General features: G+C 44.3%; 1 protein-coding gene across 7 annotated transcripts in view; it reads left to right on the plus strand.

Moving 5' to 3' along the window:
- The window catches only part of LOC126297938 (ecdysone-induced protein 74EF), an 844422-nt gene that overhangs the window by 809176 nt on the left and 12639 nt on the right, over positions 1–22607 (plus strand). For all 7 annotated transcript variants that reach the window (XM_049989256.1, XM_049989260.1, XM_049989262.1 and 4 more), the window contains 2 exons: positions 7216–7371; positions 13104–13211. In XM_049989256.1, the coding sequence (XP_049845213.1) occupies positions 7216–7371; positions 13104–13211 (264 nt within the window). The remainder of the gene's footprint in view (positions 1–7215; positions 7372–13103; positions 13212–22607) is intronic.

The following is a 22607-nucleotide window of genomic DNA, read 5'->3' on the forward strand; positions in this document are numbered from 1 at the left end:
AGCTGCGTGTGTTCTGAGTCCTGTCTACTGTGAAAGTAACAGCAATAAGGAACTGGCAATGATAGTATAGTTTATTGATAACCAAAGCCAAAGTCCTAGTGAATGTTCTTGACAAAGATGCATGATACATCCTTCATACTGCTGGAAACTGAATGAATAGGAAAATGTTTTTCAGTAAAATCATTGCCGCCATTTCAATATAAGTTTTTATTATTTATTACATTGTCACTATTTCGGCTGTAGAGACATTTTCGAGTACAAGGTGAAAGCTCCATTGCTCGTTTCGCTGCTCTTGGCACCGACTTGGTATTCACACAAATATATTTAGGAATAACATCATTAGCCCTACACTTTTTGTTGAGTCTAATACATTCAGTCGATTTAACTAATTTTATCTTCGTCCGTTGGTATCGGTGAAAGTATGACTCCTCAAACAGTTGATGATTTTTCCTTGATTGGGTAACACAGAAATAAATAAGTGATAAAAACTTGCCTTTTCTTTTTACAAGTATTTCTAAACCTTTTTCAGATATTTGGTCCCTCTTGTGAGAGAACACCTGCAAGAAAAATTTTTGTTTAGAAATTCCGCAATCCTGCAACCCATTATTGGAATATAATCGCCAAACAGACAAGCATATGGCATTTCTTTGTCATTGTTTTGGATTTAGCTAAGCATAAAATTATTTCTGAGATACGTAAAAGTAGCAACTTGAATGTACATAATTTTATACAAAATTACAACTACACAGTAAGTAGATGGAATTCAGATGTTTTCACTGACGATAAAGGTACTAAACGGACATTATAGTAGTGTTGGAACCCTGATGATGTTGTCCCCATTTGCCACGGTATTTGCTGCGACTTTAATCTTCTCGTTTTCCTTTACATCTTCAAATATCCGTTAGTTATTTTTCATACTAGTTTCTCTATACAGAGAGTAAACAGGAAATCGTGTTTCTCCTCTCCGAAGTTTACACGGCCACTGTGACTTGAGCGTAATCTTCTTTGGCAAACGTTCTTAGAATTCTTGGCACGAACCATATGTCGAATTCTCCGTCGTGGATTACTGTTCAGCACTTACTCAGGTTAAGGACACTGCCCTCGGCACGTGGCCCTGTAACTTCAGTAGTTCCCTGTTATGCTTTGTGAGGGTTAGTCTGCTGAATCTCCGGCTTACTCCAGTTCCATCCCGAACGTTAGGGAAGGAGTTTTGACAACTTTAGCTACCAACAGAATGCCGTCAAGTCAGAGATCATCAAATAACTTCGCTAGCACCCTTATATGAATCTCTGTCTGTTTAATCAGTTTAACTGTAGTAAACGCAACAAGAACGCAGTAGCTTGTTCATTGCGTCTCTAGGAATGAACGTCGCCTCATTATTTCACGTTATTTCGTACAGCTGTTTGAAATATTTGGTTTGCATAATTCTAGCGGTCCGATATTCACGTCATATACATGGATTCAAGATTACCTATATGGAAACAAAAGTGGTCTCTACAAAACCTTTTTAAACTCATTTGACTGTATCAGAGCAAATGTTCAAAAGGTCGACCAAAGTCGGAAATACAGCCACCGGACAGTCCACAACTTAGAATACCGATATATGACAGAACTGAAGAGACTGTAGAAAACAGCTGTGTAAAGTCAACAACTCGGCTATGGTGTACCTCGTTTCAGCCACGTAGACAGGACGAAGTCCTCTTCTTCGCATAGGACACAGCCCACTTCTTGCTCCGGCAGGAGAACCCTCCAGTGCGTGAGGCTTGTGGCGTACGGATCAGAGTGCGCGTCGCTTAAGTAGACTGCTCTTACATTCAGACAAGAGGGCAGAAGCTGATTTCCCAACAGATTTGCCCTCTACTTTAACTGACAATAAAACCAATGTGGTACGACTTTTGTTTTGCGAAATATCGGACCTGTTCCCTAAAATTTTAGTGAGAAGTTTTTAATATCAGGATGGCTGGCTTATCCTCTTTTTTGTGAGTTACCAGCTAGTCACATTTTCCTGTGTAATTTTTTTTTTTATTCCCTCTTGTATTGCGTTTAATTGAGGAGCTACTTGATTGAGAAGTAGTGGCTCCGGTGTCGTAAACTGACATACGGCCGGGAGAGCGGTGTGCTGACCACATGCCCCTCCATATCGGCATCCAGTGACGCCTGTGGGCTGAGGATGACATGGCGGCCGGTCGGTACTTTTGGGCCTTTATGGGCTGTTCGGGCGGAGTTTTTTAGTTTTCTTTTACTGCGTTTTAATTGCCAGTTTTAGAACATAGAGCCACTGGCCCATTTTACGCTCTCTTAAAGGATGTGAGACGGTGAAACTGTGCAAGAGAGACCGTAAGTGAGGTAGGGAAAGAGCGAATGTAATTGTTTGACTTAGTCTTACTTGTTTTATGACGTTTTAGACATTTTAATCACATTCGTTCCTATTAATCTTCGTAAGCGCATTGATAATCTCGCCGTTCGGCACCTATCAACCGCGCGCGCGCAAACACACACACCACAAAAAAAAAAAAAAAAAAAAAAAAAAAACGCACCCATGCGGTACTCGAACACTTACCGCATTTGCAGACAGTGATTCTCAATTGACATACTAGCCCGCATCTCGTGGTCGTGCGGTAGCGTTCTCGCTTCCCACGCCCGGGTTCCCGGGTTCGATTCCCGGCGGGGTCAGGGATTTTCTCTGCCTCGTGATGGCTGGGTGTTGTGTGCTGTCCTTAGGTTAGTTAGGTTTAAGTAGTTCTAAGTTCTAGGGGACTGATGACCATAGATGTTAAGTCCCATAGTGCTCAGAGCCAATTGACATACTAGGCTGAGAATAGAAGAGGATTTCCCTCCCCCTCTCCCCCCCCCCCCCCCAGTATTTCAGTATATATCACGAACGCTCATAAAATGCGCTACTACGTTCGAGTTCGAACAAATAAGCTGTCACTCAAGCATCTTGATCATTACAGTCGTAGGACGCGTCGATGGCGTGGCCGTTGGTTGGTATCATTGGCTTTGAGCGAGCCACCCCTTGTCCTGGACGATGAGAGACAGTTAAGGTGTGTGGTGGCAGGAAGCAGACAGTGATTTGTGTTATCGCAGCGGGCGCTAGATTTGTGGCGCGCTCAGGCTGTTAGCATACTGCGGCTGGGGGTCGAGGTCCCGCGAGACTGTTCAGCCGGCGCCGCAGATAACGAGAGCTCGTTCACCTTCCGCAGATAAAGCCGACTGGCCTTCTGCCGTCATCACCGATACACCTTCTCATTTGAAAAAACCGCCCACTATCGCCGAAGCGCGAGAGTTCTCGCCGCGTCTTTCCTCTGTCCGCTGTGACATTCTAGAACACGACGTCATTGCGGTATTTACGATCTTGCTATCGTACGCGAATGAGGAGGGGAGAGGGTGGCTGTGAGCAAGAAGAGGCACAGAAAGCAGAGAATATAGCTGGTTGATTCAAAAGAGAACACCTGTTTCGCCGTAATAATGCTGTCTTCTACGAACTGCCGATGGAATGGCTTGACCTGTTTGCCGTTAAATTAAACTAAAGTAAACTCCACAGCGGTGGGAAGGAAGCTACGTGTACCCTGCATCTTCGTTTCAGGAATAAGTTTCTTTCTATCTGCAAGATTGTTCCAATTTTGTGCTCTTGTATTTGCCATCTCCACTCCGACACACTAAATGCGTAGATATCACAGAGACAGGGCTCAATACTTTCGGTTCCTCTGGTATATCCCTTGTTATTACGTCTGTGTGGTCTTTACTCCATCTTTACGTGGGTCATATAATTTGAGCGTCTTCTCTTGGATTTACAAACGTAGTTTTCGATTATCCTGTAACTATTATTTTATTTTTGAATTGTGCACCAGGTGCCAATTCCGCATTATTTAATTACTGCATGTTCATCAGTCTCCTGTAGACAATTGTTGGAATTTCTCAGTTTCATGCAGGAGCCCTGCGCTAAAAAGGTGTCTTTTAGGGCTGCATCATATTCACGAATATACACGACATGTATTTTTCTTGTCTTGCATCGACTTCGTTTGCGGACTGATTCAAGAATAGGTATCAATTAATTACGTTAACTTGCAAGGGTCACCGCCTCAATCAAGACTAATAACCAAAGATAAATCTAGCGCGAGCGAGGTAACACTGTGATAAATATTACAAATTCGTGCGAAGAAGTGTTACCGTTCTAATCTCTGCCTGAACATTCTTAAAAAGCAATGATTACTTTTATCGTTGCACCATACCAGATAATGCCGGTTCTTTCGTTAAAAAGGGAGACATATACCTGTATGTTTCGCAAAAGACTGTCGTCTCCTACATCTTTCATTCCTGTTTGTTTACAGTTCGATGACAGTAAGGTTGTTAGGGAGAACACGCTGGGCTCAGATTTTTTTATCGGGGACGAATCATCTATTACCTTGGAGTTGCACGGTGTATTTACTGAAACTACAGAGCCATCGATCAGGAAGCAAAACTCGAGACAGAGTCATTCTAACGACGTGATTTGAGCTCCACAGCACCGCCAGCTCTGTCGGCTTACCCGAGTTCCCTGCCTCTTATACGCCACACGTCGATGATCTGTTAGCTGCACGCCTCGTTGGTTCGCCAATAGCTATAGTAGAAATCAAAGAGGTTCTGGAGCAGCTAATCGACGTGCGGTGTGCGAAAAGCATTTAAGAAGGTTCAAATGGCTCTGAGCACTATGGAACTGAACAGCTGAGGTCATCAGTCCCCTAGAACTTGGAACTACTTAAATCTAACGAACCTAAGGACGTCACATACATCCATGCCCGAGGCAGGATTCGAACCTGCGACCGTAGCGGTCGCGCGGTTCCAGACTGAAGCGCCGAGAACCGCTCGGCCACACCGGCCGGGAAAGCATTTAAGATTGCGGTGCTTAATGTCCGAGTCCAACATTATGTTTACTGCCCAAATAATCCTACTATTCCGTCACTTTACCGTTGAGTGCCTTTCCTAAATTTTCTTGACAACACACAAACCGGGTGTTTCTCCTTCATCGTCGTGCCTAAAGACACTTTGAAAAGACATCCAGTATAAAGATAACCACTAGATGTCACAAATTAGCCGGCCGTTGTGACCGAACGGTTTTAGGCGCTTCAGTCCGGAACCGCGCTGCTGCTACGGCCGCAGGTTCGAATCCTGCCTCGGGTATGGATGTGTGTGATGTCCGTAGGTTAGTTAGGTTTAAGTAGTTCTAAGTCTGGGGGACTGATGAACTCAGATGTTAAGTCCCATAATGCTTGGAGCTATTTATGCCACAAATTACATTTTCTCTCTCGGATTTTCTTCGAAATCGCTTGCATTCGGTGTAATCAGTTGCATTGTCAGTGGATAACTTCTTGTTTACTCGGACTGAAAAATTGTGTAACATCGTACTAAGGCATTTTTCAAATTGATTTGGTATTGTAAGTCCCATTTCGCTGCGCGATTGTTCTTTATATCAGCGAAAAATGTTCAGTTTCTACTACACGTATTCCGTGCCAAGAAATGAAAATCTTGCCTCTAGTAAAACATCTGCAGAAGACATACACCTCTCGCAAGCAAATTAATATTCTCTTCCACATCGTCAGGAACCGTGGAGTGTTACAGCCACGTTCCAGTAAACACGCATTTTGTATCCTATTCCAAAGATATTTCAATAGGCTCGCTCTTTCAAGGAAAACTCCTGCCACATATACACTTTCTGATCAATAGTAGTGGACAGTGCTGTGTAATGCGGAATTGGCCTCTAGATCTCACGAGAGGCGGAACCGTCAGTATAAAAGGAGACGGCGTATTGTGTTGTCAGTAGAGAAGCAGTAACAGCGCAATACGTGGGTGAAGAGAGTTCAGTGATTTCGAACGTGAACTGGTCATTCGATGTCACCTGAGTAACAAAACCATCAGAGACATTGCAACCCTTCTAAATCTGCCCACGTTGACTGCTTATGATGTGATTGTAAAGTGGAAACGGAAAGGAACGACCACAGCAAAGCAACGGAAGGAATCGTTCTTGAGTTTCAAAATGGAACAATGGTACCAGCAGTCCAGCTAGCACAATGACTGTACGTACGGAGTTAAAGGGGATGGGGTACAGTGGTCGAACTGCTGCGCATAAGCCACACATTTCTGTAATTACTGCTAAGCGACGCTTGAGGTGGTATAAACAGCGACGCCACTCGACAGTGGATCATTGATTTTGAGTGGTGAATCACTCTATGCGCCGTGCCAATGTGACGGAATGGTTTGGGTTTGGCAGATGCCTGGAGAACATTACCTCCTGTCATGTGTAGTACCAGCAGTGAAGTACGGAGGAGATACGTATGGGGGTGTTTTTCGTGTGTAGAGCGTGGATCCCTCATTGCGCTTAAGAAAACGTTAAACGCGGAAGGATATGAAAACATTTTTATAGAACTGTGTACAATTGAGGAACAGTTCTGAGAGGCAGATTGTTTGTATCTGCATCATCAAGCCGCACCTGCGAGGCAATGGTTTGTGGACAATAACGCTCTTGAAATGATCTGGCCTGCCCAGAGTTCTGACCTGATCACAATGGAACACCTTCGGGACGTGTTAGAATGTCGACTTCGCTCTCCCACCGTCCAACGATTCTGCCTTCTGCGGGTAAGGCTCATCAGGAAGAACGGTCTCCATTTCCTCCACAGACATTCAGACGCCTCATTGAAAATGGCCCCGGCAGAGTTCAGGCCGCCCTAAAAGCGAAGGGTGGACACGGTCAACCCGCTAATAGGTGTCCGGATACTTTTGGTCAGATAGTGTACTCCTGTTCTAGGCATACTCCCCTACAGGGTTTAGGCTGGCAGCTGCACACACTTACCCACCAACGCGTGCTGTCGCTTTCTATGCGCGACACTTATACGCCCCAGCTGCTAACGTCCTACTCTCCAGTCCTACATATGCCTTTCGCTCCTAGTCCTCGACCACTCTCGCCGGTACCACCAGCAGAGCAATCCACTTCCAGCAGCTGCGCCACTCCAGGATACGAGGCCACACTTCTAACGTCAACCAGAAATCTTCACAGCCTCGTGACATCTTAATTTAAGTTTTATTCGGTATTTCAATTTCCTTATATGTAATGTACTTACTGTAGAATGCTTTATGAAACAAAAACAGAGGCGCAGCCGACTGCCTGCTGGCAGTGCTCCCCACCTCCCTAAGAGTAAAGAGGACTGTGTCTGAGTGATTTTTTTCGTTGTGCTGTTGCAGTGGACACGGCGGAGCTGTGCCCCACGCAGTCGCCTCCGCCGGTGGTGGTGAAGCGCGAGCCGATCACGGAGCACAAGCCGGCGTTGTTGCACGGGCTGCTCAGCCAGCATCCGCACGCGCTTCTCACCCACAGGTCCACCTACACTGCATCCACAGGTACGGCCACACATTTGTCTTAGAAAACTAGTTGCTTTTATTTTCACTTCATTCACTAACCGTGTTAGTGTTTATAATTGGAAGTGCGGCTGCTCACAGACATCCAGTGTAGGCTGTAATTATCGTATGGCAGCGAAACTTGGTAGGTATTCTAACGCTGGGACAAAATAGTTCCAATTTTGGCCACCAGGTGCAAATCTGGCGCTTTATATGCAAGTAAGACGTATAGAAATGTTTTGCATGTTTAGTAGTTTAGGAACGGGACGTGGGCAGAAAAGACCGAGCAAATGATAAAGGCACGTAAAAGTGCAGGTTGTGACACATGGACGATAATTACGGAAATTTGGGTCTGGCCGAAGCGGTTAAGATACCGCTCAAGTAAAATGGGAAATCCGGGTTCGAATCCCAATCCGGCTCAAATTTTCACTGTCGGCATTTCAATGTACAGCCGAAGGTGGTTCATATTCGCAATTGCCAATATATTTCCTGAGCTACTTTACCGCTGGCCACACACTTGTAATCTGTCAAGACATTTCAAATGTTCAAATGTGTGTGAAGTTTTATGGGACCAAACTGCTGAGGTCATCGGGCCCTAGTCTTGCACACTACTTAAACTAACTTATGCTAACAACAACACACACACCCATGCCCGAGGGGGGACTCGAACCTCCGACGGGAGGCGCCGCGCAGTCCGTGACATGGCGCCGCAACCCGCTCGGCCACTCCGCGCGGCTCAGGAAGTTTCAAAACAGTGCACACTCCACTGCAAAGTGAAAGATTCATTGCTGCACAGATACACTGTTGACACACGACGCCGAATAAAACAGAAGGATCAGCTCTCGTTACCTCAGTCTATGTTACAAACACACATGAAAATCGCTCAAAATAATGCGTATCCGAGATCGCACATAACTACATTACAGAATATGCAAAAAGAAGTTTATAGATAGAAATTGCGGTACCGCCAAGCAGTAGCAATGTACCATTTTGCATCTCATAGCAGCTACTTGAAATAGTGATCATCTGTCTTACGTCACGCAGAACTACAGAAGTGTTGCCACCCTTTCAAATCCATCGGTCTGTTCTAATCTCAGCATAAATGGCCACAATCCTCGGAAGTAATTCCGTGCCCGTACCCACTACGCTGTCGTAGAATGTGTGTCCTTGTATATCCCCAAGAGGGGGAAAAATGGGAAGTTGTGAACGGAGGCATCTTCCAGACCTATGTCCAGTAAACAAAGCACCGGTAAGTTTCCGGATCTCCGCACCGAAATAACGTGAGGTGCAGGTTTCCAGTAACGGCATCTTCGCACTGCCAAGTGAACAAGGAAGACACAAGACTTTACAGATAATTAATGCACTTAATTGCCACTTGTAAATGAATGAAATGAAAATAAATGCGAGAGTACGGCGAACAGCCGACAATGTAGTCATTATTACCTTAATTTAGTTTCTTAACGCTCTTTTCTTGTTTCTAAATATATAATAGGGAATTTCTAATGTTTGTGAATTTTTCCACACTTATATATAATACTTCTATGTAATATTGTTAATTTAAGTACAATTTAGTTGGTATAGCTTTACCTAAGAATATCGGTAGCACCTGTTCTGAAAAAATTACATAGAAAGTTTACTGTGCGTGACAGTAAAAGAAAATGACGAAAGAAACTAGAGTTTCTGCTATTTCCGTTTACTTGGTTGTTTGGTGTAAATTTGAGTTCATCTTTAGTACCAACACTGCCAACACTGGAAGGTCGTTCCACGCATACTTAAAAAATCGGGGGTGGGGGGTAACCTTTCGAAAAAAATACGAATTTGGCGAGGCTGTGGGATGTTACTCTGAGCTTAAATAGTCACGGCGGGAACAAGAGTTCAAGGAAATTAAAATACTTGACTGATGTGCATCTACCTGCGAATGTATTTGTGAAGCGCGAGTCTCAATGAGACGTCAGTTTCTTTATTTGTGTGGTCACATCGATTTCAAAGTGTCTGATTCTCATTAACTTCCATACTGTTGCTCATAGTGAGCCACAGTTTCAGCTCTACAGTATATACAACATGTATGTATATTAATAAATACATTACTGTTATTCCTTCCATCGGCACTGTTGTAGTTCAGGGCGATTGTCGAGAAAGATATTTCTACAAGGAACTTATTCATATACCAGGCCCGCTCGCCTGATGCATTTTTCGCCTCATAAATGCGGCTGTCACTGTTGCGGCACATTACATAATGGCGAGCAACTGAATTACTCTTGCCACTGAAAACAGAGAGCAGGATTTCGAAACGAGCGAGGACGCGACATCTCGTGTTGCCTCATTCCATTCAGGGGTTGTGACAATTGACGGGGGTTCCTCCACTGTTCGCTACGTAGGAGGGCAGGGCGCGGAAACTACAAACAGAACGCTTTAGGTTTCCTTACTTTCACCTCCTAGACACTGCCGAGTCAGTATGATCCTTGCATTTGGAAGAATTCTAGTTTTGCTCATAATCGGTAAAAAAGAAACTGAACCTACAGAATGAGAGGTGTCCTTTCATGTCATTTCACCTACATCTTCTACAATTATTTCCCTGGTCGCATGAATCATACAGATCTCTTCATCTACTATGGGTATTACTTTTCATAGTTGTCTGACTGCCCGTGAAAGTCAAGGGGAAGGCTATTTTGGGTTATCGTGGTAAGAGAGGCGATCCATTTGGCGGCTCCCTTGCAGGGCACGCTTGGTGTAAGTAGAGAGATAATTACTGTGACGTATTCGATACTCGGTGGTGCTGACTGGAAGTACTCGTAGACGGGTGAAGTTTCCGGAATTGCTCCATCGGTTACCGATTAGTCTCAGTGTGTGACGAGGGACACGTCAGCGTCTTCCTGATGAGAGGCATTAAGCGCGCACAACACGCTCAGAGGCGTTTCACGCTTCACTGCCGTTCATCCCAGGGTTCACCGTCGGAACACGGCGATAAATATTTCCGTTTATGGTTGCTCGTTAATCAGCAGAAATGCTCTTCACATCCCCGAAAAATTTTAGCCTCTTCTTTGAAATGTGAAGAACATGGTGGCTCGGTTCGACGCGCTAATGCGTCCGATTTGTTCGTACTGCGATGATAACAAGGAGAAAGTCAAGTTTAGAGGACGTCCTACAGAATGCTGATCAAGCACGTTGGAGCTGTAATTATGAACATACGCTGGTATTCAGAAGGAATGACGATCACACTCTCTTCAGATTTTCAGTGATTTTAGCAAATCACTCCATGTGAATATCGGCACTGTTGCTTCAAGTACCCCAAGGTCGGCTCCATCCTTGCTCGTTCTACAACGGAATCGGTGTTCTGTCTGTAAAGTCCTTAATATCAGCAGTACGCCAACCTTAATACAGAAATTTTCTAGTACAGTATAAACGACAATCTTTCGAACATCCAGGAATGGAATGAAGAAAGAAAGCACAACTTGACGCTAACATGCCCAAAATTCCTTAGTATAAACAGTAAGACACTATCTGTAATAACGCAGATGTTGACAACATGTTAGATATTTTCAGCCTCTGGTTTTTTCACGTAAATTGGCGTTCCTCAGTAGTAACAACAGTGACGGAATGTTACTTATCTGCCTTTTTTTTTTTTTTTAAAGAGTGGTTGAAGCGGGTCCTTGATTGTGGCGAGGCCATAGAATACTGCTTCATGTTCGAGTTCGAAGTTCCCGAGGGGTCAGCCACGACTTATAATTTCAATATGAAACTACTGCGCTAAACCTGACTTCACTATCACAGCATAGAGCTGTTAGCCGCAATTTAAAGAGCGCGCTTGCGGACATGGACATCGGGGGGTGACAGCGATCTACACAATATGACTGGAACCTGCAACTTCCTGTTTGTGCTCGAGCCTCAGCCAGGTGTGCCATATATTTGCAGTGCAGCCTAACGCAACCCCTACGCAAGGTCCAGAGCAGCTGCAGTTTCCGGACATCTGCCCGTGTGGCTGAACCCTTTACGTGCGCCGAGGAAAAATACCCCCACCACTGCTTTCTGTCAGGGGTTAACGCCCTTTCGCAAACGTGTCGCTGTTCAAAGGCGTCCTAATTCAGATGGAATACGCGAAATACGAATATCTACTGACCTAAGCGCTTCAAACAGCTCCCTTCTTTCCCGTAATTTAGGACCATGAGGATATCTGTGATAAAAGAAATGGTGCCACCAGTCACAATAGAAACATGTTTCGAGGTTAAAACTCACCATAAGGCTCCAGCGGCAGTACAACAAACATTTCAAACAAGAGCACATGGATGTTAAAGTATCTTTTGAAGAGTCTTGGCGTATGTTGTGTTCATACTGTAGAGAAAAATTTTAAATAATCACCCACTTTGTTCTTGTGACGTGGCTGTCTTCTAATGATGTGATCAGGTACCTCCATTTCTGTGGCTCTTTTGAACTTGTTAGCCATTGCTCACAAATTTCTAGAGGTAACTTGAAACACGATATCATAGACAACTCAACAGTGCAGAAAAACAAGATGGTGGTCAAAACAAAGCTTCTTTCGACGAGTGATGATGTTCGGTGAAATACAAGGTGATTAGAAACAGTCTGAGCAGCTTGTAAGGGTGTTGCAGGGAAGGTTATGCCGAGAACTAATTGTTTAAAAGATCGATTGGATGCGCCGTTTGCGAGTTAATTGGCGTCGAAGTGAGCCAATCAGGCCGTTGCGCGCCCAAATTCAAGTGGCCCACCAGATTACAATTAGTGTCAGTTGTTCTCATATCGTAGACGATAGCGCACGAGACTGCTCCGCGGTTCGGTCGGGTTCGATCCTTAGTAGCGTACCAAGTCCAATTTTTGTATCGCTCTCTTGTTCGATTTTACGGTACCAAATGAAGAACATGTTTGGCGACACCGCCTCCGGCGGGCCGCTTGAATTTGCGTGCGCAACGGCCTGGTTGGTAAACTGCAATGGCAATTAAATCGAAAACTGCGCAACGTATTGAATTACTTCTTAACAATTATTTCTCCGCACAGCCTATCCTGTAAACCCCTTACATCCAGACTGTTTCTGACCACCGTGTATAATACAAACTGAGTGGCTGTGACAATTTTACATTAAAACGACTGTATACAATTTTATTTTAAAGAATTACAGTAATGTTGTGGGGACCTACATTCATACACAACATTAATTTTTACGTATTTTGTATTTTAATAATATTGAATTGAAGTTGGTGAAGAAATCTGAATTCCTAAACTTTGACATTTCATTTAGGATTTCGTTTCTTCAAATTTGGCCACGGATGAAAATTTTGAAAGATGTTGCTGATTAAATAATTTAATTAGTCAATAAATTTTTTGACTGGTAGCGGTATTTATAAAATCTTTTCATATTTTTGGAACAGTCACGGTCGATTAACAATCCAGTTGTTTCACACCTATCACCAGCCTTAACCACGAATCCATTTTGGTATGACCGATAAAAATATTCTGGAAACAGGAGGCGGGTCTGGTGTCCGATTCCGTTGTAGAATGCCAAGCTTCCCATAAAATGTAAGACAGTCGTTTAATTTACACCATAGACAGTAGTACCAAGCAAAACAAAAAGAAACTCTCGGCAAAACTCTTAACATACAGTAAAAACAATGTGGAATCATATCGAAACAGAGCACCCGATTGCGACACGAAGTGTTTACGTACAGCTTGTTTCTTCTTGTGTTTTCTTAGCGCTACAGTGTACGGCGTTTTTTTTTTGACAGGATCACTGCCACCGAGTCCAGCGGACTCCGGCGTCTCCGACGTTGACAGCAGCAGCAGCGGACACGCGTCCAATGACGAGCTCAAGGCGCGCCTGCAACCCACCCCAGGTAACGCCAATCCATTATTCTTCTCTAACAATAACCCGCGCTGAAAAAGTGTAAGCTAACCCTACTAAGTTTGTAAATAGTCTACTTTAACGCCACAGCAGAATAGTAGCTCGTGAAGATGGAAATAGACGTTTAAGTTCCTGTAGAAGACGATTAACCCTCAGCTAAAGATAATTTTTTACCTTGAGTCATTCCGAATTGTTGGTTTTGCCTATCTACAATTCTACGAGATCTTAGTTTCTCACGACATTTTTGTATAAAACATCCTTTGTTTACTCGTCGCGTCGAATCTGTGTTAAATCCCCCATCGTCTTCGCCAGGAACAGATGACTGCCGTTGGCGTTGTTGTGGTGACGTTTATAGCACGCAGACGACTTCTGATTGGGCGGCGTACGTCATCATTACGTTCATGTTGCCATAGACCGAGGCCTACGAGAAAGACATGCCGCGGCGCGTACGTCACGAAGATAAGCCTGCGCTCGCTCGCTCAACTCAGCAAACTACGGTTCTACTCCTGTAAACTCGTTACTAAGTGTGTACGCACAAACGAGAATTGGATCTTCTAACGGAAACCGCTAATATAGAGTCTTACTGTTATTAGTCCTACAGTGATCGGAAGTCCATAGGGCTACTTATAACTTTTTACGGTTGTACTGGGGTACAATAAAATTAAAATTATGCCAAAATGGTTATCAGTTGCATAAGGCACTGCTTCTTGTACGAAATGAGGACTGTTAAGCAGAAGAGACTAAATGCTATAAACAAGCCGTTATACCATTTATACGAGGGTAATCCCAAAAGTAAGGTCTCCTATTTTTTTGTAAATACATAGATCTGTTTATTTCTACAATGGTTTACATCAGTTAACAGCTTGAACATTTAGCTATTTTTCGACATAATCACCATTTCTGTCGATGCATTTTTGTAGACGCTGTGGCAATTTTAGTGTGCCTATGTCATACCAGCTCGCCGCCATGCTGTTCAGAAAGTTATGAACCTCTTGTTTCACTTCGTCGTCGGAGTTGAATCGCTTTCCTGCCAAATGTTCTTTTAACAGACGGAACAGGTGATAGTCACTGGGCGCCAAGTAAGGACTATAGGGTGGGTGGGTGATTATGTTCCACTGAAACTGTTGCAGGAGAGCAACGGTTTGTCGAGCAATGTGTGGGCGAGCGTTGTCATGGAGAATGTGTACGCCTTTGCTCAACATTCCCCTTCTCCGGTTCTGAATTGCCCGTTTGAGTTTTTTCAGAGTCTCACAGTACCTGTCAGCGTTAATTGTGGTCCCAGCGATTCAGCTCCGACGACGAGGTGAAAGAAGAGGTTCATAACTTTCTGAACAACAAGGTGGCGAAAAGGTATGACATGGCCATACAAAAACTGCCACAGCGTCTACAAAAATGCATCGACAGAAATGGTGATTATGTCGAAAAATAGCTAAACGTTCAAGGTGTAAACTGATGTAAACCATTGTAGAAATAAACAGATCTATGTACTTATAAAGAAATAGGAGACCTTACTTTTGGGATTACCCTCGTATCGAGTATTGATCTTAAATTACATTTTGTTGTAGTACTGTTAATCAGTAATAGTTCATAATAGCAGATTCCAATAGAAGATGCAATTCTCGTTTGAAGATACACGCCCAATTACGAGTTAACATGTTTAGAAACGCATTTTGTCTGCTGAGCTGAGCGAGCGAGCTCAGGCCTACCTACGTGACGTACCGCCGCGGCCTGTTTCTCGACGATTGTGTCCATATCTGCACTGGCGGTGCCAGTGCCTTCGTGGGCACGTAAACAATTCGGCAAATTTCCCTGTCTCTTTTTCAGCGTCTAGAGCTCGCTTCCATGCATTCTAAGATTATAGCCGCTCTCCTGATTGAATTGTTCTTGCACTTCGTAATTTCTACTGCTTCTTTAGGAACTGCGCTCCAGTACGAAGAAGCGTAGAACAAGGTTTCAGTTTCTGCTGCGTATTCCACCGTTAGTGATCGTCAGAGTAAGCATCTTATCAGGCAAATGACACCACGGAATTCATTTGTCTCTTGTATGATATCTGATAGAACGTATTTCTGCGTATATTCGCATGCATTAACTTTGCTTCCGAGGTATGGTTCAAAGCGACAGTAGCTCAAAATGACGAAAATTCTATCGGTGGATCTCGAAAGACGTCAGAGACTCGTCTTTCTTCACTGTTATGCATTAAAAGAAAGGATAAGTCTGCATCTACCTATACCCGTACTCCACAATCTACTTTACGATGTGTGGCGGAGGGTTCTTTGTGCACCACTATCACTTGCCCCTTTCCCAGTTTTAGTCGCGGATGGTTCGCAGGTAAGCCTCATTGTGGAATCGAATCTGTCTAATTTTATCTCCTTGGTCTTTCCTCACACATACGCGGGGGAATCGATATACTGGTTGTCTGTTCTAGGAACGTGCACACTCGGAATTTCAGTCTATATCGTGATGCAGAACGACTCTCTTTCGGCGCCTGCCACTTTCGCGTGTATTAAATAAATCTGTAACGACACGTGCTGTACTTCTTCGGATGTTCTCTGTTTCCTCTATCAATCCTATCTGTTGCAGTTCCCAGACTGTCGAGCTACTATAAAATGATGATCACATTTGCAGTGATCAACCCGGGATGTGGTTTTACTAGCACTCCTTTTCGAAGTGGTATACCCCTGCCTTTTTCGTACTGAGAACCGGTCACGCATGCGAGATACAGTGGAACCTACAGTTTATACAGTTCGGCAGCTAATCACAGAGAAATGGAAACCAATGACAGTGTGATTCGTTTCATTTTAAAGACAGCTACTTTTCGTATACGTTGCGAAAATCCCTTCCGCAGTAATTATGGTGTAGGCTTTTTAATGACAAACGAAAGTGAAAAAGGCGCAGTACCAATGGAGCCGCATTTCCTCACAGCTGGCAGTACACAACGCCTTCTGCCAAGGATTGCGCGAGAATTTCTAAAAACATAAACGCGTGGCTCCGTCAGTGGTAGCATTGCGCCCGCCGCGGTCGATGCTCCTCTACAATTTTACTGCAGTTCCTCGCCAAAGTTAAGCTCGCGCGGCAGCGAAGGCCGAGCAGCCACAAAGAGCTGTTCAACGGCCCAACTGGAATGCATCCCGCACTTTGTGCGCCTGTGACTGCTCACCGAGGAATTACGTGTCATGTGGTATGCCAGGTGTAGCATCTTTGAGTAAATTTTTGTGGGGACTGGATGTGCATCGTAGATGCCAATGAAACACACGTATTAGTCTGCAAAAAGCGTCCATGGTTCCAGTTGAGAAGACTGCATATGAGATACAGGTCATCTTCCACACTACCATACGTTATCACTCAATAAGACAGAATAGAAACCAGATGTCTATCCCACAATCTGGAGATCGGGAATCGGGGTAGGTATGAAAATGATGACGATTCTCTCCGTAATCCAGATGTAACTAACTGCATCCAGGCCAAGGGTAACCGCCTTTGTGCTATTTAGCACTTCGATCCCATTTTTGAGGTTCTGTTTCTCTCACTACCACAGAATCTAAATAATAGTCACAAATTGCTGCTTACAATGTCTGTATCTTAACACTACAATGTCATTTATGCATGCATGCATGCATGCATGTCTGTAGGAATAGACACTGTTATTGACGATTACAGCTGCTGTAAATGGATTCGTAATTTGCAAATACGTATTGACAACACCTGTTTGCGACGCATGAAAATTTCTGGCGGTTCGGGACAAATGGTTCAAATGGCTCTGAGCACTATGGAACTTAACATCTGAGGTCATCAGTCCCTATCACTTAGAACTACTTAAACCTAACTAACCTAAGGACATCATACACATCCATGCCTGAGGCAGGATTCGAACCTGCGACCGTAGTGGTCGCGCGGTTCCGGACTGTAGCGCCTAGAAGCGCTCGGTCACAGCGGCCGGCCGTTCGCTACACGAACCCGGGTTTCCCGTTTATCGCGAGCTGCGGTCGCATTAACCATTTCTGCTGTCCGGCCAGGCCTCCACGACCGTTCCAAACTTCCATATGTCACGTTGCCCACGACCCTTATACTTGCACATTTCGTGATTCCCATCCTTCATCTTCCAAACATACCTCTGAAGTATTTTGTCAGTAAAAGACGATGACAATACGTGTCCAATTTTTTATCTATTTGCACATTCATTGCTGGGAGCCCGCGACTGTCAGTACAATGGATATTTTTAACAAAAAAAATCCACTTCCGGAGTTACGAGCTTTTTTTTTTGTGGTAGTGATGTGTTACACAATGGCGAAGATGAACTAGTGCTCAAACCTCTTAAGGTATGCATTTTAAAGCTCATGTTTACTGTGCCTTTTTTCTTGTTTTTGTCCATACTACCACCTCTGAAAGGCCGGCCGGTGTGGCCGAGCGGTTCTAGGCGCTACGGTCTGGAACAGGGCTACCGCTACGGTCGCAGGTTCGAATCCTGCCTCGGGCATGGATGTGTGTCATGTCCTTAGGTTAGTTCGGTTTAAGTAGTTCTAAGTTCTAGGGGACTGATAACCTCAGAAGTTAAGTCCCATAGTCTGTACATAACTTATTTGTATCCAAAAAATTGAGCAGATGTATCACAGAGTTATGGTTCTCACCTCATCACTGCAAAAAATGAGACACATGAGAAAATAGGTAGTTTACTAAGAACGTTGTAGGTGCCGTTTCAAGACCTGATCGGAAGCGGAGTAAGGCGGAGAGAAGTGCGTGAGGAGCCGTCGTCGCCAGCGACCGGTGTCACCTGTTGAGCGCGCCGTGTTTGTTCTTGGTGGCGGCGGCAAGCAGCGGCTGCGGCAGCCGACAGCCGACAGCCCCTGCCCCACATAGCTCTCTCGCCACCCGCGCTTCCGGAAACAAGCCGACCCCTCTTCCTTCATCTCTCCCGTACTCCTTGCGCGCGTGAAACGTACCTGGCGAAACCCAAACTGTCATTACTCCTGCGTAAGAGCGCCGAAACCAGAAACGCTTTTCAGGCCCCTGTAAACGATCAAACTTGTTTGTCAAATTCGCTGTTTCCTATCCACGAGTTTGTCTAACAAGCACGCAGACGAACCGGCAAAGTTTGTCAAATTTAACCTCAGTTTTGAAGCCGCTACCGCGAAGTATTTTGACGCTAGTGGAAAAGGCTACCAACGCATCCAAACATTTCTTGCATTGACATTAGCGCTGCACATACAGAAGAAAGCCGGCCGGAGTGACCGAGCGGCTCTAGGCGCTACAGTCTGGAACCGCGCGACCGCTACGATGGTTCAAATGGCTCAGAACACTGTCGGACTTAACATCTCAGGTCAGCAGTCCCCTATACCTTAGAACTACTTAAACCGAACTAACCTAAGGACATCACACACATCCATGCCCGAGGCAGGATTCGAACCTGCGACCGTAGCGGTCGCGCAGCTCCAGAGTGTAGCGCCCAGAGCCGCTCGGCCACACTGGCCGGCGAAGAAAAAGGAAACAAGATACTTGTCCTGGGAATGGTAGAAATTGAGGGGTAAATATACCATTGCAAATCTGAAGTTCACTGAAATACCACAACGTGGGAACATATACATTGATCGTGGAAGAACCGGAGAGCTTCGATTTTGTTATTTTAATGCGTTCATGTTTGTATATTGGGAATAGAATGTTGTTTTTCTTCTAACGTCTCCCTGCGCAATATATGGCTCAGAAAGATGCAACACTTTTACCATTTTGCTAATCACCCGGGTTCCTTTGTTTTTACTATATACTCTTTCAATCGCAGTTTCCACAATCGTGGTGTCGCGCGATATTGTGAGAAAAACTCTTTCTCGCTAAACATGTGGGGTGAAACATCAACAAAAACAACGCCCTTTTGCTTGTCAAATCAGCCATTAGTCAAAATTTCTCTTAAATACGTTAAACCCAGTCTGTGTTTGACAGACGTGACAGACAAAGCCGAAAGGCCGCCATATAATTTGACAGGCTAGTGAAGTTTGACACGTTATTTGATGGTTTGAAAGGGCCTCTACAGTAATATACTCTGTTAAGCAAGATATGTAGGTTAATGTGTCCGAAGTAAAGGCATGTTTCTTAATCATTGGCAAGTAGTCACTCTGTCGTGTTTACCTAGTCAAATCTCCCTGCCTTCTGCAATAACAAAAGAAAAACAATTTTTTGAGCTCTCGGGCAATGCAGTACCGCAGAAGCCACGAGGAGGCGGTATGGGAGGAGGTTCATGAGGTGGAGGAGGAGGAAGCGTGCCATACGTGTCGGCTGTGGACGTGACTCACAATGCTGCCGCAACCGAACTGGGAACGCTTTGGCCATGCCTCACTTCCTCTATCGCTCCTGTACCACAGCGAATGATAATACCCGGCGCGTGTTTGGAATGACTTGCTTCCCTTCGCGATGTGGTGGTAAGTTCTGTAGAGTCACCACAGGGGAAGATTGACGCGATTCACCGGGGTATATTTTTCGGTGAAGTTGTTAGATACGGGCTGTAAGGAAATAATACGTAATCAATATTGAGTAGGAAACACTCTTCTTGTATTCCACAATACGTTGTTTATTTGCTAAACGAGCCGGCTTTCGGCTTCTCAGGCCATTGTCAAGTGACAGCTGAATGTCGCAACCAAGGATAAGATGACGTACGAATTACGTAGATGTTTCTGATACAGAAGATATAGATGCAGAGTGTTTACAAATGAAAGTATTACTTAAATTTGCGCAGAAATTGTAACGTTTAATAAAAATGAAAATTTAAGTTTCTTAACTTCATATGGAAAACATTTTATTTAAAAAAATGGAAAATAAAGCTGAATTTGCTATTGTAATCTAGAGTTTGTATAACTGAAATTTAATTTAACAGATGAGAAAAAGAAAGTTGTGTTCGTAAATACTCTGTATCTGATCGTTGTAGTACGTATCTCTTGCATCTGTATCAGTACTGTCTGCGAAAGTTGCACGCCATTTTATTTTTGGTTGCGACATTCACTTCTCACCTGACGATTCCCCGAAAGCCTGTTCACGATGAAATAAATAGCATATTGTAGAACTTCAGGGAAATGTTTATCCTTTTATATTCTCGTGTTCTGACGAACAGCGACGGAGAATTCATTAAATTCATTTGATTTGTAACTGTCTTCCAGTAAACTGGATTTTACAAAAAAAAAAAAAAAAAAAAAACTTCAAAAATGTAAATGGGGTTACAAGGTGCTGATGAGGAAAGAAATGCTCTTTATGTTCTTCACAGAGTGAGGTGCGGTATCAGGAAACTGGGGGGCGTTTATGGGGAAATGCATGGCTTACGTGCAGCTGGGCGCTAGCTACGGCGACTGCCGGCTCACTTTCCCGTGCTACTTAGGGCCGCGCACGAAAGCTGACATCGTTCCGTCGCTTCCTGTCCATCGGAATCTCCCTCCGCTCACCGTTTCACTGCGACGGCGACCTCTGCGTCACCGCCGACTGTTTCCTCTACGCTGTGCATCGAGCGTGGCCGCGGAGCTACCAAGTGCTTTCCGGGCGCGCATCTAATCCAGGTTCCGGGACGCCTTGTGCTGTGGCCGACTGTGGCTTTCAGCCTGTTTCCGCAGTAAATGAACAACTCTCTAGGGTCGGCTGTTTCCCTCCCAAATCCTTCGAATTTCTCACATCTTTAGCCGTCTAGACTGGCCTGACGCAGCTATAATATTTCCGCGGCTGACGAAAACGAACTACCACACGATACTCAACTCCGTCAGTGAACTGCGACATCGGGAACTCTAGCTGCGAGCTACGGCACTGTGACACGGGGATTTCAGTGTGTACCAACACTGTAGATGCGTACCTGCGAACAACAATGAATTAACTACATAACTTCATTTTTTCGCTTTGATAATTAAAACTTTGTGACTACCCCTCGCATAATTCAATGTTTTTGGTTTCGCTACATCACGTGAAACCGAAATACTTTTATGGTGAGTGTTGATCATAGTGTGTGGCAGGTGCGGAGTCACGACACTCCCCCCCTCTCTCCCCCCCTCCCTCCCCCCTTCCACGAAAAAGCAGACCCTCTATTTTAGCCACTGATATACACAAATTATTATGATTATATTAAAACGTTGTATATAACGCTCCTCCGTAGTCGAGGTCGCTAACGCACGTCAGTGTGATGCCTCTTTACTCGGAGGTAAGCTGGTTCGAACCCTGGTGGTGGGAAATTTTCACTGTCCGTGTTTGTCCGGCAAGGGAAGCATAGGTGGTGGCGTGACGTTCCTAATGTCTTTGCGCCAGTGTTCCAAATTAAATTCCAAACCTCTTAGCAGTGTCTCATGCATGTTTTGAAATGTTTGTACGATACTTATCCAATTCTTTCAGTTCTCAGGAATGTGGAGAACTTACTACGCGATCTTTCACACGAATATCCTCTATGAATTTTGCTTTGGTCGTTAATAAACTCTATTATCATTGATTGTTCCGGCATTTTATTACGATGTTCCGATTTTTTCGCAAAAAGGATAGTCTCACATAATCTCACTTTCATCATTCTGGAGCTGAACTGCACAGCAGGCGGCTGTCGCACAACACAAGAAGTTTTGGCGCGTATGTGTAAACGAAAACGACCAATTGAGACAGACTCAGTCCAGGAATAAAACGCCAGGCGCGCTGCAGTAGACTCATTTGTTCGAGTAGCGAGTAGTCAGTATTGTGACAAGAAAGTCGATCGTGTAAATGCGGCCTAAGATACTACGGTCTAGCGTGGGACGCATTTTTGCTCAATAGGTACGATCAGTAATAGTATTATTTTTATTTATTTAATTTTATTGGCTTTTTCACGAAACAGTACAGCCATTACAGTTGCTTAGATTATCGACTACAGTTAAATTTTAAGTACACAGCTATTTTATACATATATAAAATTATAATTTCATTACTTGATATGTCAGAGCTTTGTATCCGCTTCTTGTAGGTAACGCCCTAATTAAACTGTTAATTTTGAAGTTATTCTGACTAATTAAAATTTTAATAATTGTTGGCGAAGGAATCTTCATTTTTGCGAGGTTTTTCCCACAGTTTATTTTGATGTGGAGCATATTTAGTACACCCAAAAGTGATATGATTGAGATCTCCATCGTCCATTGGATGTTCGCCGTATGTGGGAGAGCCTGTTATTCCAAGCCCGTAGACGTGTGCAGGGAAACGATGCGTGTCCCAACTTTATTCTAATAACTGCTGCCACATATCTCCTCGGGAGATTTTTCTGGCTATACCACCGTTTTATCGGTATAGTACGTTGGATTGAAGCGAAGAAAAAGCCCTTTTTCTTCTGCGATAATTTCCATTGATCGTAGGTCTCTTTTCTTGACACGTGGAGAAACTCAGAGTATGGATGCTGTGTTAATAGCACGTCCACTTCTTTGAC

Source organism: Schistocerca gregaria, chromosome X (assembly GCF_023897955.1).
Source record: "Schistocerca gregaria isolate iqSchGreg1 chromosome X, iqSchGreg1.2, whole genome shotgun sequence".
Lineage (NCBI taxonomy): Eukaryota > Metazoa > Arthropoda > Insecta > Orthoptera > Acrididae > Schistocerca > Schistocerca gregaria.